The 19,833-nt window shown below is 28.8% G+C and overlaps 1 protein-coding gene across 1 annotated transcript in view; it reads right to left on the reverse strand.

Moving 5' to 3' along the window:
* The window catches only part of LOC105145514 (metabotropic glutamate receptor 8), a 124,003-nt gene that overhangs the window by 8,976 nt on the left and 95,194 nt on the right, over positions 1 to 19,833 (reverse strand). The window contains exons 7-11 of the mRNA XM_087405082.1: positions 14,033 to 14,187; positions 11,712 to 11,960; positions 8,447 to 8,602; positions 4,015 to 4,141; positions 3,195 to 3,306 (exon numbers count right to left, since the gene is read on the reverse strand). Of these exons, the coding sequence (XP_087261208.1) occupies positions 3,195 to 3,306; positions 4,015 to 4,141; positions 8,447 to 8,602; positions 11,712 to 11,960; positions 14,033 to 14,187 (799 nt within the window). The remainder of the gene's footprint in view (positions 1 to 3,194; positions 3,307 to 4,014; positions 4,142 to 8,446; positions 8,603 to 11,711; positions 11,961 to 14,032; positions 14,188 to 19,833) is intronic.

Below are 19,833 nucleotides of genomic sequence, written 5' to 3' on the forward strand. Positions count from 1 at the left end.
AAAAAAAGAGATTCTGCGGTTTCTGTTAACAATTTGTCGGTAGACTCTTCTGGCAAATCAGATGCGGACACATTTTCATATCAATCTGTCGCAATCTTATGTTCAAATCTCCTATGTTCAAAGCTAATAAACCGTTAGTATACTTTGTTAATATTTTGCGATTTTGTTTATTCTTTGAGAAGTTTATTACTAGTTTTAGTTATAAAATTGTACTATTTTCATCAAGAGATACGTTAGACGGAATTTCTTCAATAAATAAAAAGTAATATACGCGTCGTGAAACTTTTATCGCCACTAACAAGTTTTTTTATCATCAATCGTTAATTAGGCACGGATGTGATGCGATTGAGCTTCAATCTCACATTATTCCGGAAGCGAATTGCGGAAAAGTGATAAAAGTAATGCGACGATGAATAGATAACAAAAGACGGAGTTTAGGAGCTTTAAATTCTCTTCCTAAAACTTAACTTTGAACAAAACTTAAGCTGAAATCAGAAGAGTTTCTCGAAAAAAGTTTCGCAGTATTTATGAAAGAAAGCTTGAAAATAATGGTAATTTGAAAATTTTGCGAGAAATGTGTGCAAGTTGATAATATAAAAAGTATATATGGATGTAGAAGAAAAGCAAATAATATGAAGAGCATATAGTTCGTCGATTAAGGTCGCGGATAATCTTGGTCTTGAAATCCAAAAGTAAATTACACAAAAAAGATAAAGTCAAGCCAGTGAAGCCAGCTGCGACGGTAAACAGAAAGAAGGAAACTTAAGTTAAAATTAATGAAAAAACTTAAACTTGCAGGAAATTTCTGTTATTGTAAGCGAAATCAAAGTTTACAAGTAATGGAGCATATCGAACAAAGCGAACAACGCTTTCCTTTTCACTCTTCGAAGAAATATTCTAAGAAATATAAATGAGAATAATTGATTGTTTCTGAAGTTAACATTGAAGTTCTACAAAACAACAAATGCTACGATACATAAATAAAAGAAACACAATTATATAATACATACATGTAAAAATAGAAAGAATAAAAAAATCATCACATTATATTTTAGTAATATTTTCAATGTCGGACTTTTTATATAAATGGTTTGCATAAATAGTAATGTTTTATTACGTAAATGATTAAAGATCGTATTGTGTTTGATTTCATAATGGAGAAAAGGGAATGCTTGAGAAAATATTTCGTAAATTCTCTTTTTTATATTTTTCTAAGGAAGCTAATTAGTCGTCGTGGCCGTAATAAGTTCGATAATGATTTTGGCTATAGCAATTCTTTATGTATATTTCTTGTTTCAATATCAACTAAGAAAAATAATCAATTGTTACAGAGTTCTAGAGACACACGGTCATTGATCTAAGGAAAGTTTAATGCGTATGTTAACTCTTGCTAAGGAAACATTAAACGAGACACTTTAAACATTCATGAGCCCCATTTAGGAATATATTCCAACCAGATTTAGGAATATCATATGAGTTATGTTCCAAGAGATTTAAGTGCTAGAAAGCGTTATTTATTAACAAATACAATTTAAATATTTATATATTCTAATAATGCAGATTTACAGTCTCTATATTAATTAAAAATATAATTAAATTATATTTCTATTGTAATTAAAATTATAATTAAATCAGATATTAAAATAAGGTTAATAATACAATAAATTAAAGTTAATAAAACAAAAATTTTAGTTTTATCTCTTTAATTAAAAAATAGATTTAAAATACAATAACTAAACAGATTATTTAAAAACAAAGGACAAAGTAAAAGATAAGAATGAAAAATAAATATGTAGAATTTTGAAAATTTTTTTTTTGCAAAATCTATTTTCCCATAACTGTAGATAATCACATAGTTATACAATGCTTGTAGATTCTTATAAATGCATTTTGCATTTGATGTTATATGCATCAACTTGAACGAATATTAACTGTTGTTTTTATTATATGTTGTTCAAAATTAATCTATTTTTTTCTGAAACGTCTTTAGATCCATAATAAAAAATTGGAACTTTCTGTAAATTTTTAATCTAAAATTATTATTTTAATTAAAAAATAATAGGACATCCTCCATTGAATAGAAAATAAACATATAACATACGAAATCCGTAGCATATAATTATTATCTATGTGTTTACATTCAAAGAATTTTATGGGAAACATTGAGAATACAGGAATATCTACTCGCACCTAGGGTTAAACGCGGGATTGGATCATAATTACAAATCTACTTTAACTTATATGAAATTGTAATCGTAGGGAAGACAAGGAATGAGAATAAGGAGAAGAAGAGGTAGTAGAGATCGTCCGCTCATTCAGTTTATTAAACGTAACGACGAACATATCACAAGAGTCTGTGGAAATTACACAATTGAACTCCTCGTAGGATTTGAGTCAAAATGTGCGTCAGAATTTAATTATACAAATAGCGCAAGATAAGCTGAATTATCGCTGAGGTAGCGTCATAATTTCATTAGTTTCGTTATATTGAAACAAATTCAATTAACAAGTTGATATTTTGTTCTCAATGTATTTTGTGTTATATTATTCGCTTTAGCAATATAAATTATAAATTATGTCAATTATATATAATATAAAATGAAAGAGGGAGAGGAAAAGAGAAAGATATATAAAAGAAATTATATGTTAAATATAATATATTAATCTTGATGCATCAATAGGCTCTGCAATAGAATTAAAATAGCATTGAAAAAATTTGTACTAAAACTAAGTAAATGAAATTAAAGAAGAAACTATAAACAAACTTCAATGCAAGTCCAAATGCAATAAGAATTAGCAAGGTTACTGAAAAATGGACTGTTAACTAATATTTAGTTAATGTATATACCGATTCCCATTTAACATCTTTGTTTAACGGTTTACTAAATGCCCTATTTGAAAGCTGACAAACATGTTATAAGTTATTTTATGATAAAATATTATATTGCAATAGTATTTTTAAAATATGCCAATTTGTCGTATCATGGATCCTCCATTATTTAATATTCACATTTAATACTATTACTTCGCATTTAATCATTATTATTCGCTTTAATCTCTCATTATTACTCGTTTGTTCTCTCATTATTTGATCGATAGATCTGATAGATCTTTCATGAACATTATATCAGCTAATAGAACCATATAGCACTCAGCGGTTCTGGTTATCCTCAGACTTTGCAGTGTGCACTTACTACAAAATTGCGGACATGTCCCATCGGGCAGTTATCGCTGCACATGCTACGTGGAATGTGAAGCTCGCCGACTCCGGTCGCCCATCGTGTCATATTGATGTCCAGAGAGAGCCTGAGGGAGTAAATTAACCTTTAATTAGCAATCTGGGCGCCAGTGATTTCATCATTGAATTGTTACATTGAAGGCACTGCTAAAGAGAAATGTTATACAAACAAAGCCATTTTTTATAAAGAATTCTGCATGAAAAGATTAAAAATAAATAAATTGTTAACTGAATATTTCATGTTATCTAATACATTTTTTACATGTAATTTTTTGTGTTACTTTTATGTACTACTTTCTATGTATTACTTATTACATACTTCTTTTTATTTTGCAAAAATATAACGCGTTGTTACTAGGCTACAAAATTATCATAATAAAGAAATATAATATTACTATTAGTATAATATTAATAAGGATAATATAAGTATAAAATTTTTCAACTGATTAATGAGTAATACGATCATTATTTTTGTGTGTATCCAAGGGATTGAATAAAATAAATATTGTAAAAAGATTTTAAACACAAAATATGAAATATAAGCGATGTATACGAAATATTTTTGATAAATATATTAATCTATTTCAAAATGTTGAAGAATGTTTGAACCTTAAAAATTTTAACGTAGCAGCTTTCTTGATTTATATTAATTTTTTAATTAGATTGTAATAGTATACTGTTTGAAATATAAGAAGATTAAAAATTAATACGACAGTTAATTTGTACAATTCGCAAGACAAAGTGTCCCGATCGACGGATGTTTGAAGTTGACTTACTCTTCTCTCCATGTGCCAATAAGGATATAATCAAAACGACCCTCGTCCTTCCTTTGATATTGATAGATGTTGTAAAATCCGTAGGCGTCTCCGTCAGAATTAAACTTAATTTCAGTATCTTGACGACCTGAAACAAAATAAGAATATTAACTTGATAATTTAATCATACGCGATTGTAGAATATAAAACATATAACTAGGTTTAAAATTTTTAAAGATTTGTTATAACTTATATTATTTTTGTTTTTAACTTATATTACTGTCAATTTCAATTGCATAATCCCAAACATTATTATGGATGTAATAAAAATAGTGTTATAGAAATAATATTTTATTAACATATAATGACAAAAAAAATAGAAAAAAATTTAAATTAATTGAAAAAAAAATAGCAAATTAAAAATAAAAGGAAAAAAAGAAAAGAAATTTAAAAAATTATTTGAGAAAAAATCAAAGAAAGATTAAATATTTTAAATATTTAAAGTCACTAAAAAATAAAGTAAACTAAACACTAAAATTAATAATATATAATAACTGAAAGAGATAAATATAAAAAGTTAGAAAGTAAAACATGAGGAATTTTGTATCTAATAATATGATTCAAAGGACTAGAAATAAACACATGTTAGTCGGTGTAGGAGCGAAGCGGGTTTGGATGTTCAGTCTGCGAATGTATACCAGCTTTTTTATGAATGGATTATGGTTTATTTAGGACACTGTTAGAAGAAGGACCTTGTATAGCTCCTTATTAGGGTCTACCCCCTTTTCTCAATTTATCTCCACTCTCATCGTAATAATTTGATGCCGGCACAACGCACACCAGCAAATACAAGCAAGTATGTACACTATAAAAAATAAAATATTAATTTTAACTTAAAGACGTTAGTCCACTAAACGTTTTTAAGTTATAATTAACATTTTATTTTTTACAGTGTACAGAATGTACACATGTTATTTCAAAGACACCAATATGAAAAAAATAGATGATATAAGAAAGTTTACCAAAAAAAAAAAAAAAAAAAAAATACAGAGGCGAACTGAAGAGAAAAAGGTAATTTCATACGCGAGAGCAAAGAAAATTATAGGTGACTGTAAGGGTAAAAATCCCGAAGCAAAAGCACAGTCGGGTATCGTGGTAAGATACGAAGAAGATATTAAAATTGTGGCAATAATGTATAGCAATATATTTTCTCGCCATCTTCAACGTTGTGCAAACCTGAATTTCTGATGTTTCTAAGTGGAGCTAAATCTCTCATTTTAAAGCTTTTGATAACTTTTTATATTGGCAAAACGAAGAAAGTGAATTTAAAATTAAATCAAAAGAAATTAAAATAAAAAAATATAAAGGAAACGAAATTATATAACAAATATAAAAAGAATTTAAATATCTCTCTCTTTTAAAATTAGGTTTTTGTTCTAATATTATAGTAATTTGGAGATAATCATGATTAAAAAAAATATATGATACATAGTTATATAAATAATATAATTTACATATATATATATATTAAAATTATTAAGAGGACACATTTTCATTTAAAATAAAAAATTTACAAACACAATATAAAAAAATTAAGAATAAAAATCAACAGAAACAGAATATCTCACAATTTCAGTTTATTCGATAAGCCTATTAGCCGTTTCATCAGAACAAAATGGAAATGCACAAAAAAGAATACTTCTCGCGCTAGTTCGTTAAGTTTATTATTATTATTATTGCATTTTTTCCCAACAAAGAGAAGCTTGCGGCAATGAAAGCTACGAGGTGCGTTTAGTTCAATGAAATTCGTCTAAAGGTTCATCCGTTTTCTCATGTAGTATCAGAGTATATATAGAAACATGAATATAACAGAGTGCAAACAGGTGCAGGATTGTCAGGGCTAGTAAATAAGTTTGACAAAGGAAAATACGTATACATTGTTATTTTGCGCACGTAAGCGCCCCAGATTTGTGCTGTGAGAGCTCGTCGGGAAAATGCTCAAACAAGTTCGCGGCGTTTGTGCCAAGTTATCGTTATCGTTATCGTTGTAACAAAGCCAGCGTATCGATTTATTATACCGGGAAATTACGTTTCGCTTGCCGTGGATTATCAATAAGCTGTGGATCAATAAGCGCGAGATTTCTAATGTGATAAATTTGAATATGATCGAATGATCCGAGCAATAAATTATTTATTCAGGTAAATACGCCGAAAGTTTTTAAAAAAACTTTTAATTTATTTAATTAAACAAAATTGCCATGCACAGAAGCAAATAATCTATTTCACTTTACTTGCACATTATCTAAATAATCTTTGCATTTAGTCGTATTTCTCAGCATCTATGAATAAGTAAACAATTATTTCCATAAAGATATATACAAGTTTTTTTAAAATTATAAATACCTGTTGAAAAATTTAATTTTTCCCTTACTTATTTAAAAAAAATGTTATTTATTCGTAAAATAGAGAAGTAAATAAAGTACAATAATCAAGAATTAAAAAAAAAAGAACGAGGAGATAAAAAAATAATATCGAATGGAATTTTTCGTTCTCAATTTGCGGTAAGTTTTGTATTCCAGTTTATCTGCGAAAATGTTACGGAAAGAAATGAGAGAGTTTGAGATGCATAGCTTTTTCTTTCCGAACGTTAAACAATTGAGAACACGAAATGAGAGAGAGAGAGAGAGAGAGAGAGAGAGAGAGAGAGAGAGAGAGAGAGAAGAGAAAAAGAGAGAAAAAAACCAGATAACGCCAAAGTTTAAACGAAACTCTTTTCAGCGCTTACAGAGCTACGGCTATAAAGTTTTCTTTCACAAAATCCAATTATCAAAAACAATCTACTAATATAAATACAGAGTTCATTGTCTTTATTTGCTGTTTATATGCGTGGTATTTGATGCACATTGGATTCGTATATTTCATATCGCGCAGTAAAACAAATAATTAAGTATTATTGGATTGTTCCAACTAGTTTTACGATAATTGATATTTTTATTCCCATTATTGCATTCTGTCTGCAGATTAGTTTTCTAATAATACATATAAACAAATCAAATTAGATCTTATTTTTCATTGAGATATATTGTTCCGCGTGTATATCAAAAATCTTCCAACAATCTTGCATCTAAGAATAAATAAATAAATTAATATATAAAAACATATATATTATGATATACTTATACATATACGCATATATATTATCTATATGATATGAGGAAATTTCTTTTGGCAATTATACATATATTTGTCAAATGCAACTTATAGCGGATTTGGTTAGACGCATTAGTACATATTAAAGCCATTGATTAAATGTAAAATCTATCTAAAAGTAAAATGCAAACATTTCGAATTATAAAATACAGATTTTACTTTAATAGCACGATAAAACGTATTGAACATTTCATGGTTTAATCTTATATTTGTATCAAATACATATTTTGACGTCAATTTATATACGACGGCTTTAATGTGCACCAGTGCGAGTACATTCAATTAAATTCGCTATTAATACCTTAAATAATCTAGCATTTGTACAAATCAAATTAAAGTTCGCGCAAAAAATATTGGATTTAGATTAAGCGAAGAATAAATGTCTTATGATACTGGATGTACACTAGTTTCATATATTCTGTAGTTTATCTTAAAGATTATCCTTCATTTATACCGCTAATATTGATAAATGGAGCTATTTGAGGTAAGATATTCCGACACGAACTAACATCCTGATAGCGTAAATGCCTAAGGGATTAAAAGCGGACAAAGGCGTAAGAGCGCAGGTTTGAAAGATGAGATGGCGATGTTATGAAATTATTGGAAAAGCTAGGGAAAAGGGGAAAGTAAGTTTGAACGTTATGCGCAATATCGTTACGATAAATCTCGGCTGATACGCGAACGGGAGATGGCCGGTTAAGATAATCTCATTGCCATTTGATAGTATCCCGTAACGAGGGGCAGTTTTAATTGTGTCACAGAGTCCACTGATGTGAAAGTGTTACGTGCTGTAAAATCGGGGAAAGTGTTTTAATTGCAATATCGATGAGGCGTCGGGATTGCCACCCTCTGACGTCACTGATAGATCGCTACACGCGAAATGATGCAATTGCAGCTCAGTATACGCGGAATTCCCGCGGACATAATTGATCGATGTGTCCAAGCCTCTCAATTTAACAACTTTTTTTTCATTCGACATGTGAAAAATACTAACGACTTTTTGACCAATTAATCAATGCTGCATTGTATGTTTGACACAAATGCGTCAAAGATTCTTACGATATTCAATGATTTAAATCCATAAGTATAAAAATATTTATAATAAGAGATAGCAACTAGAATTTCAAATAAAATTACATATTCATTATACGTTCTTTGCACAGCTTTGAAATTATGGTTAAAAGTTAAATTAAATGTTAAATTAAAAATTACTTTGAAAGAAAAGCTGCTTTGCATAACTCACCGATGAAGCTAATATTACGAATGTGTTGGAGGAGTCGTGGACCGTCCGGTGCTGGTATAAGCGACTCGCAGAGATAATGCGACGTACCCAAATTATTTACGCACTCTTCCTCTATAACATTATGAACACTGTGTGCCATGGCGTAAACTGCATCCACTGCAAATAAAATAATAATATCCTGTTTCAGCAATGTTCTAATAAACGTATATTATTTATTCGTTGAGAGGTTCCTAAATAATAATTCCAAGTGGCAAGCTGTAGTTATTTTGACGTATGTATGTAGATAGTCTTTTTAAATTAACGTGTTATCTATTTAAGACATAACATCATCTTTTTGGTTAATTAATGACGTCATTCATTTATGTCGTTAATAACACAAAAATAATGACGTATTTTCGACATCGGTTTATATAATATATTATGTAGTTATTTTTAATTCACATTATTTTTACAATGATACGATGTTAGATTCATCAAAAATGACTAATTAATGACATTAAATACACGACATCTTGCTACTTGAGGTATATCGTAACTTAATTAAATGTATCTGTTTTTCTAAAGGAGGAAATTTATTTCTGTGAAAAAATCACAAATCCATCGTAAAGCATTAAAAATCGCATTAAAAAGGATGGTAACTTGCTAGTACAGAAGAACAAGGAATTTCTCGTTTATGTCCGAGATCCTTGAAAAATAGAGCGAATTATGTTTCCAGACACTAAATAAAATATTTATGTGTTCTGCTTCTATCTTCTTATTTATTTAATTCGTTACGATAAGATATGATTCGAATTTTTATTCAATTTATTTAAATAACATTTCACACAGATTTTATTATTTAATCTCGAAAATTTCATTATACGATAGCGAACATTTATTATTTATTTATTCACAGATAAAGAAAACATCAAATACAAATTGTTACTTGTGGGAAAGATGTGGCAGTTAATAAGACGATTTACAAGATTTATCTACCATTGTGATGCACTCGAAGGTAAAGAGTTTCCGATCGTTTCGCACTTAACAAGATTCCGTCATTTATCTCGCGGGAGGATAAGAAAGGAAAAAGGGAGAGCATAAGTGCGATATTTGGGAAAATGTGTGTGTGTGTGTGTGTATGTGTGTGCGTGCGTGCGTGCGTGCGTGTGTGTGTGCGTGCGCGCGCGCGCGTGCGTGTGTGTGGGAGTGTAACGATTGATTTCGTGCAATTATTTTCACATGTCATTGGATGTATTTATTAATTAACAAACTATAAGAAAAATCAAGGAAAATTGTTTCGTTCATATTAGAAATTTCATATTAGAAATATCCTGGATATCTCATATTACCATTTCCACATCTTACGATTTTATGATCAAATCTATGTATATATCTAAATGTCTGTAATTAAGCAATTTAATATATCCCGTATTTTTTTATTAGTACAATCTTACTCTATCATTACATAAAGAATTTATTGCCAAATATTTATTAAATAATAAAGATTTAAAGATTCATCTCAACGAAACTTGAAGACATCCAAATTCTAAAATCTTTTTTTGCAACGACTACAGGGATGATCTAATAATGAACTTTCCTAAGTAACTAAATAGTTTTCAATTCAAGAGTAATAAATTCATGGTGGAACTAATAAGTAGCGTTTATTAGTTTAGTAGAAACGCCGCTATTTAATATTAGACGCCTATTTCATAATAGCTTTTCTCTAATGTATATATTTAAATTGAGCGTAAGTCCACAATCTTCGAAAAATATTTAAAAAGTTTGAAGATAGATAATGTTAATTATATTTAAACTCTGTGTGTATGTGTATGTGTGTGTGTGATAATTTTATATTATAAATAATGTATATAGATGGCGATATGTTATTGTATAATACTAGACTGCATGTTACAAACCGTTAAAAACAACCGTTAAAAAATTAGCAGAGTACAAATGCGAAATTTTCTCTCATTCTCCTGATCATTCTCCAAATTTATTTAAATATTTGGAGCTTTTTATGAAAAAATATTTCAAGCAGAAAGTGATGTGAAAAGTGCATTGTGAGTTCAACGAATTTCTTGCATCTCACTCTTTCAATTTCTACGTGAAAGGCATTGATGTGCTTACTGCTTGTATCACGTTGGAGGAAGTACAGATGAATCAAGGTGAATAGAGACTATTTCAATAGACAAGATGTGTATAAAGTGTATCGAATAAAAGTTTAAATTCAAAGTATAAAAACAGTCATGTTTCCTACAATAATAGAATTTTGAATATTTTGTTTCTGAAACAAGAATCATATGCTTATATATAAACTTAACTATAAACTTTTTTTTTCATAAATCAACTTAAAAAATTTGGATATGCTAATCAAATCGTTTTCGTCGACTGGACGTATACATGGCGGAAAATAAACTGCATACACTAGATTTGTAAACATGCATTGGACAACGAACAAAAATAAATTGTGTGATAAATCTTTTTAATTTAAGGCTCACTGTTATCTCACTGCGTGACGTATAGTCTCGTCATATATTATACATATATATCGGAATTATGATCGAAGAGACTAGTCGTCTCGAAGTTTTCCTCGTTTCTGCTTTTGAGCTCACATTAAGAAAAATGGTCGAAGGGTGACGAAAAATTGAAGGGTGAGAATATTTCCTTTCCCTTTCATTTTTTTCCCATCGATAACTACCTTTCCACTTGTCTTATTCCTCGCTCTTTTTTTCACACCAATCATTTCCTTCGCACTTCAAGATATAAACGATCGTGAAATGTCCTTATAAAGAGTTCCGATTCGGTCTCCGCAATTAATTAATCGTCACGGTATGAATGAAAGGAGTTCATACGTTTTTTTTTATTACAATAAAATTACAACTGAGCTGTAATTTATTTATTAGGATATTCACATCAATAGTAATGAATGGAAAGTCAAATTAATTTTTCCATTAAATTAATAGCTTTAAGCTATTAAATAGTTAATTATCAATTCTCACAAAATAGATTATCTCTAAAATGTAATTAGAAACTTTATTCAATCAACTGAGCATTAAATTTCGAGAATTACGATTCGGAACTAAGAGATAAAAATGAAAATCAGTTTTCATTCTCAACTTTTTCTACCCCTGAATTAAAAATTGTACTCATACATTATTCATACATACAGAGAGATACATCGGCATAAATCGATTACCAGCATATACTTTTTCTTCTGTGCGACATAAAAGTAAAATAGCTAGGCGTTCAGAGAAAAGTATAACGATATGATAAATCTATGCGTTACCGACAAAAGGCACCAAGCCCTCTTGTTCGTAATCAACAAGGTTTTCTTCGCCAGTGCAGCGTGTCATGTCGCTCGACGCGTTCACGCTGAAAGTGCACTTGTGATGTTGCGACCAAAACTCTTGAAACCAGATATTTCGGCAGTTCACTGTCTTATCCGTCAAAGACTTATGGGGAATATTTTTCTCTGTCTGCCCGCCGCATTCGTCGCCCATTCTTGGTCGCAATCTCAAATAGTAGTTGTCGAAATCTACAACATCGGAATCGAACCGTACTTGTTATACGAATCACATTCAATAAGATTTAATAGTTTCAATATATCATGTTTTTTGTCGAAGAAATTTCTTGTGTCCCTCAGTCATGATAAAATTGAAATAAGGATAATTTAATTCAGGAAAGCTGACTTTATTGAAATACATTTATTTTTTATTTAAACTTATACCCTATAAAAAGATACAATTTTTCATCTAATTTTTTTATTATGTGTATACTTTAACAATAATATATCTCATAATTTAAAAAATCTATTAAAATCTTTTTGAAAAGTAATTTGACATAAGCATTAAAAATAGGAAATTTTTAAATCTAAAACCTTTAGATCAATTAATTTCTATGATATATATCTTTTCTATTAGTATGTTATATACATAAATATATAAAATTAAATGTATTAGATCGGTAATCGACATTAGATACCGACATTAGTTGCTGCAGTAAAAGATGTGTTATAGCGCCTTAAAAGAATATATTTTAACAAGCCAATTTGATTCATATCTATTAAAAAATTTATTTATTTGCAAAAATATTCTATCGAATAAAATGGATTTTATTTTAATAGACGTAAATTTTAATTTCTGATAATAAGAACAATAACTTTTTATCTTATTATTATTGTAACATAAATAGAATTTATAATAGAATTAATAATAGAATTTAAATAATATAGAAAGACGTAAAGCAATCTTTATATTAAATACAAAATATTTAGAATAAAATAATTTATTTTATTAATATTAAAATATTAATATTAACATATTTTTTTACACTTATGTTGGAAAAAAAATATTTAATACAAATTTTATGTTTTTCTTCAAAAAGAAGACAATTGATAAAGTTTCATCATTTTTATCATTATATTTTGAATGCTCCAAACTTCAATCACATTATATTTTTTCAATTAAACTCAATTAAAATTAGATTTACTTAAGTAATCATAAGTCTCATAATGACTTTTGGAAGAGACATGAAATGACAAGATGTTATTTTTAATAATTATAATTTCAGTTGCAGTGATTACAATATTATTAGAACTTCAAAATTAAAATGCAACTATTTCTAATCTCTAATTTATTCAAAGGCAATCATATATCTATAATAAAATTATTATTATTTTATTTTATTATATATCTATAATAAAATTATATATTAATTATTTTTCTAAAAATACATCTCTGAGAAATAAAGAAATATTGCATATTATGTAGTAATTATCGTTTTGCTTATAGCATTTATACTGAAAAAAAAATGTTTTAAAAATGGATAAACCAGAAAATTGATTATATTAATTAAAATTTTCTGATTTGTTCATTTCCAAACATTTTTTTCAGTACACATATATTTAACAGTATATATTAAATAGATGATGGCTTGTTTAGTATTTAATAGGTTTTCTGGTAATTTAGGTTGACTAATGAGAGTTTGGCACTCCTGTATTAATTACTTAGCGCGAAACGGCAAAATGCACCATTGCATTCATTTCTTTGAAATTTTATTCTAAAAATCTACAAATCCTAACTCAGTCGGGAATGATACGACATAATTGGAAGTGGAAAATATTACTCACTTGTCATGTAAGATTAATGAACGTCAGGTCAAAGTTGGAACGATATCACTACTGCGGCAACAAAGTTGCACAGTAAGCAACTGCGGTAACAAGGAATTTCAATTGTGGTTCAGTAAAACGGATCAGGTACGTTAAGAAATTAAGTGCGCTAACTAATTTAAACAAATATACGAGTCATACAAATTAAGTGAATTAACAATTTAGTTATATCGATTTATTTTAGCTTTAAAACTATATTTAAAGTATAATCTAGCACTTCTTTCTTACAATCTAGCATTCTGTTCTTTTAATATTATGTTATTAACATTATATTTATTTAAAATTATATATTCCCTGAAAAAAAAAATTATTAATTTTAATTCTCATTTTATTGTTTATCTTTGATCAAAGATGAATTCAAAGTTAATATTCTTTCAATTAATCTTTATAATTATAAAGATTATAATATAAGATCGTAAAAGATAGCAAAGGTCTTTTACCTTTGAGGGCGTTCCTATAGGGCAGAATGGTAATGGCACCTTCCGCCGCGAACTCTTGGTCTCGAACGGGGTAAACTTTGGCGCCCCATGAATCGCTACCCACCCACATGAAATGGCCCGTGCGATTGGCCCTTATTGTTGCCTGAAGCAGCTTCCTGCAACAAGATAAGCTGAGTGATAAGGATAGATGAATTATGAACAATGATGAGCACGGCTACCATTAACCCACCACAAGTACAATAGGATCTTTTATGACCTCCGCAATCAGTTAACTAAATCCATAACATCATAAGATATTGTTTCCTATTTCCCTCCTTGCTATTACGTTTGTAATGTAATTCAAACTTGAATGTAGCGATATTATAGTTTCCTATATTCATTATTTCGATATCTTTTTTTAAATATATGAATGCATTTATGTAATATCATGCACCTCGTTAAAACATAAGTGATATATATTTTTTGATTTATTAAAAAAGTATTTAAAAAAAAAAGTGTTTAAATGTGTGCATGTAATTGCATAAATATTTGTTGTAACTGCATAAACATTTGAACTCCTTTTTCTATCTAACTTAATATAAGTATGTATATATGTTAATGTAATAAGTATTTGACTTCGTGATTAATTATTGATGTTACAAAACAAAAAGGAAGATCTAATTTATCTATAAATTCAAGAATTTGTGTATATTGTGTATATACTTATATTATTGTAATTACACTGTAATTACACTAAGATAAGATAGACACTTGTAAAAATTAATTCGTACTACTTATAGTGTTTCCCTTATAATGTTTCTGTTCTACTGACAATATTAGGAAGATCAATGATTTGTGTTACTGACAAGTGCGTCGAAAATTGATTCATGCTATTACTTATTAAAGAAAGAAGAATTTTTCTCGCTATTAGTAGCAATTCGCATTATCAAATAAACATTTTAAATAAAATAATGGATTTAATTATACTTTAATTTCTTATTAATTTGTTATATTAAATATTTCTGTTGATGTAATATATACAAATTAATAAAAATTTGAAATAAGCTAATGCTTCACTCTCATATATATTGCATATATATATATATATATATATATATATATATATATATATATATAAAACATCCCGGTTTTTTGTATAATGTAATTATGTAATTATTATTTATATAAAAATCTCATAGGCTGTGGTTTCAATAAAAATTTTTCTCACGTACACGATGTTATCAGATTATAATTAAAAATGTCTTATATTTTTTTAATTTTCCGTTACAAACATGAAATACAGGAACAATGATTTTTACAATAATTATTCCTATCTAATTTTGTTAAATAGTCAATAAGATCGACTCAGCTAGTACTTGACTTAACTCAATTGTAACAATAAGAAGATCGTTGAAAGGACTAGCTCTCGTATTACAACGTCAACTTAAGCTCCGTAGGGAACCAGGATGGGATTCAATCGCGTTAATCCGGAAAGATATCGACAGGAGAAACGCTGATAGCGAGCCACAGATCGATATCAACTTATCGGTTCATGGAAATCGAATCGTTCCGGTGTTCCGGTAATGGCTTTTCTCCAGGGTCGGAAACTCGGTCCAGAAGTCAATTATTTACCTTGCGAGGTTCAAGTTGGAAATCGTAAGCTATCGAGAAACATTGCGTCCAACCTGTCTGACGGAATTCGCTGATGGACGAACAGCGAGAATCTGCGACCGATCGTTATCTTGTAATTCCTGTGAGCTCAGAAAAACAACTTCACTTGTCCGCGTGTTTACGTCAACGTACAGTTTCTTTGTACTTTTTCGAAAAGGGTGTCGCGCTCCGTTGTTCACTTCATCGCGTTCATCTTTGCTAACAAAAAGATTTTCAGACGCGTTGACTATTAGGTATTGATTACAAGAGTTGCTTGCTGATTCGTATATTAATTTCTTCGATATTTTTGTCTTCTTCGATTTTTAAAAGGAAACAATTAGTTCGAATAGGTTTTTTTTCCAATTATAAATAAAAGCGTAATATCGATTATCTATTTTTGATAGTTTCTTACTTTGATAGATTTGTAATAAATTTTTATATGTAATATAAAATAGCTATAATTTATACATATAATGTGTACATATATATATACATATATATATAGAAAATTTACGAATAAATACGTCAATTAAAATGTAAATGAACGCAATAAAGAAAATAGATAGACAATTTTTTTAGATTTCTATTCAAATTACAAATTCACAGCAAAATATAGGCACATCTACGATTTTATTTATCTCGTATAAAGATCACAACATTATCTCGCGTTGGAAATGAAATCTAGCGTTAAATTTATGATATGAATACGAACCTTAGTTAGCACACAATTAACCTACATGTATAGTGCTACTGCTGAAAGCTGGATCTAGTTGATTTAGTGCTATAAAGGTAGTTAGGTAGCTGTGGTGATATTTCATAGCTTAATTACAGTTTCTCCAAATTTCATTACTTAGTGGAAAGCAGTACATTAGAAAGTATTTTAAGACAAAGCGGAAAGGAGAAGGAAATTTGCTTCAAAATTCACGGTTTGAAATTTATTTTCAAATTTTAATCCAATTAATTATTAAAATAATTAATCATTATTTAAGTTTTCATCTTTTTCATGTAATTACAATCAGGCACAAAACATGTTAATCTATGATAAGATGTCAACATTATTTTTTAATGCAGAAGTAAAGATAATATTAATTACATTTATACTTGAAATTCTTCCTAACGTTCTAGATTGATCTTAGATTGTGTCTCACATTTGCCGTGTTACGACCACTGCGAAATTTATATAATTGCGTAGAGATATTTAAATTCTTCATTTAGAGGTAGTCTGCTTTCTCTTTCCCGCATTTTTACTCTCTTCGTCTTTATACATTTTGCCACGAGTAAGCCTCTTTCCTGTGTCTCGTTTCTACCTAAGAAGATTAGCTGTCGGAAAAAGTAGCCGAAAATCCCTTCTAGCAGTTAGCACGGCGATGGGAAACAACATCGCGTCCAAATGATCGAACTAGAATTCAATTAAACAACTTTCGTATTGCAAAAAATCGAAATGCAACCGTGCAAAACTTTTCTAATCCGATGTGTGATTCAATCTATGTCACAGTCAAAGTACACAATGATTGATCTATATCTTTATAACTCTATTTGTACATAAAAAATTCAATAAGCTGCAGTATCAAACAAAGCTATTTTATCTAATACAATTAGTTATTATCTAATGCAAAAAAAAGAATACAACGCATTTCGATATTGCAAAGAAAAAAATATATGTATTTTAAAAATATATGTATTTTAGTATGGATATAGATTATTTGAATGACTTCATAACAAGATATAAAGTTACTATACATATAGCAAATAAATTTTTTTCATAATTAAATTTTCCGCAAATTTTACTTAAGTGTTTTTCTAATAATAAAAAAATGAAGAAATTGTATAAGTTAAACTAATTTATTACTAATTTATTACATCCTTATTAAATAGTACATCATCTATTAATCCTTATCAATATAAATAAACATTTTGTTTTCTGCAGAATCGCGACAGTATCTAAATGTTTTAATGTTGTGTTTCAAACAACACTATTCATTTCTAAGATATCGAGAACAATTTTTGAAAGTTATCGATATATTACGAAATAAAACGAAGCGCAAAAATAAAAGGGCTATCTAGCTAGCTGATCCAGCTGATCCAGCGATCGGTTTTACAATATATCGAGGTCGTAGATTGCGATCGCTACTAGGAATATAACTATCCACTTCTCCTTCTGTTTTGGCCAGTAAAAGATAAAAGAAGAAAGCGAGAAATGTATATCCGAGCCTTCCACCTTTGAAAGTTTGACCAGTTTCGAGCGGATTGCAAGAAGATTCAGCCACTGTTGTACTATCGATAAGTCGGCAACAAATCGAGAATAACTCTGGAGATACTTCGTGAAACTACATTCGAAATTTTTCAAAGAATGTACTGTTCGTACATAACATACAGAAAGCGACAGATATAGTGTTCTTGAAATTATTGTATATGAGTATATTTCCTTCAAAAATGGGTCACTAGATAGTTTATGCCTTACAAACTACAGTAAATTGAATAAAAGATATGTTGCTAGTCATTTCGCAATCTCCAGACCGTATTCTGATCTCAGGTTCTTCTTTTTTTTTGTTTCGTTCTTTTTTCAGTAATAATTTAATAAACCGTTTCTTCTTGATTGAATGAACTTTTAATATTTATAGTTTATAACCTTTATATTACTTATATTTTACATTATTTATAAGCATTTAATACTCTAATACAATAAATTTCCATATTCTATATTTATATATATTGTATTGATATTATAATTTTATGTATCACGAAAGAAATTTCGGAATAAATTATCTCATTTAAAAAAATTATTATATAATTCCATTTTTATAAAAATATATAATATAATAAATTATATAATACAAGAAAATTAAAAATTATGAAAAAAGTGAAGTATTAAATTTTTATTAAGAACAAATCAATATTAAATTTATTTAAAAATTTATGCTCTCTCTCTCTCTCTCTCGCTCTTTCTTCCTCTCTAAAAAAACAAGGAAATCATTTTAGAATAGCTTATTATATAACGTGCATAATATTACATAAAAAATTACATAAAAATTTCAATTTAAAAAATAAAATAAATAGTTAATTTTATGTAGATACTTTGTTGAAATATTTGATAAAAGAATAAAATTTCAATTATTTTTTAATATAATAGAATTGTTTTTGGTTTGATGTTTTTTTGATGGATTTTATCCATGATCTCTCTCTCTCTCTCTCTCTCTCTCTCTCTCTCTCTCTCTCTCTCTTTCTCTCTATGAAAAGGCCATTCTAAGATACCATATACAGGAAAAAAACCTTCAAAGAGTAAAGGATGATCTCTCTATTAACGTATGGCAACCGGGAATAACGTGGGTTATGTGTGGGAAAACATTACCCGGGTTTTTCCGACGTTGATGCCAACGTTTCTTTCGGGCCTTTGGCAGTTCGCCAAAAATTTCATTGCTTGCGGAAGCGTCTTCGGACGATGGCGTGACTCCAAGGTATCCGTGCTAGGTGGTTGTTCGATAATGTATCGTTTCCTCTTGAATGCGCAATAAAGTCTCCCTGCTTTAAATAGACAGCCGAGCGCTTCTTTCGAGAAGGGAAAAAATTTCCGTTCGATACATCCATCGGACAGCGGGCGAGATAAATAAAGAGAGAAAGGGAGAGGGAGGAGAGAGGGAGGGGAGGGAGGGGGAAAGAGAAAACTCAACGCTTATTCGTGCGTCGGCAATGCCGACCGGAAATCCCTTTCCCTCCTTCATGGGAGTGCATCCGGTAGGTGAACGAAGTTCTGATCGATTAGGACAAATTTTCGCTCGAATAACGCGATGCACATATGGAACCGCGCCGAATGTCATCAAGTGAACCGATCAGAATGCGAATACAAGTGAATAAATGTTGAATAAATGTCATGTATGCTAGTAAATATAACTTTATACATACTTAATTATGTTCTAGTTTACATGTTTTATAAAAAGAGAGTCATAATTATATAGAAATAATGTATATTAAGTAATAAAAAAAGATTTGATAATAATCTTATAAGATAGAATATTTTTAAAATGTAATATATATTAAAAAGGGTAAATAATATTCATGTAACATTCTAGAAATATTGTATGTTTATAGAGAAGTTGTATCTTTTTTTCATCAATGATTTTAGAATAATAAATAATTGCATAAAAAGATCTGATAAAAATTATAGTAAATCTGAA

This window comes from Acromyrmex echinatior, chromosome 4, assembly GCF_024713525.1.
Source record: "Acromyrmex echinatior isolate Ae372 chromosome 4, ASM2471352v2, whole genome shotgun sequence".
Classification (NCBI taxonomy): domain Eukaryota; kingdom Metazoa; phylum Arthropoda; class Insecta; order Hymenoptera; family Formicidae; genus Acromyrmex; species Acromyrmex echinatior.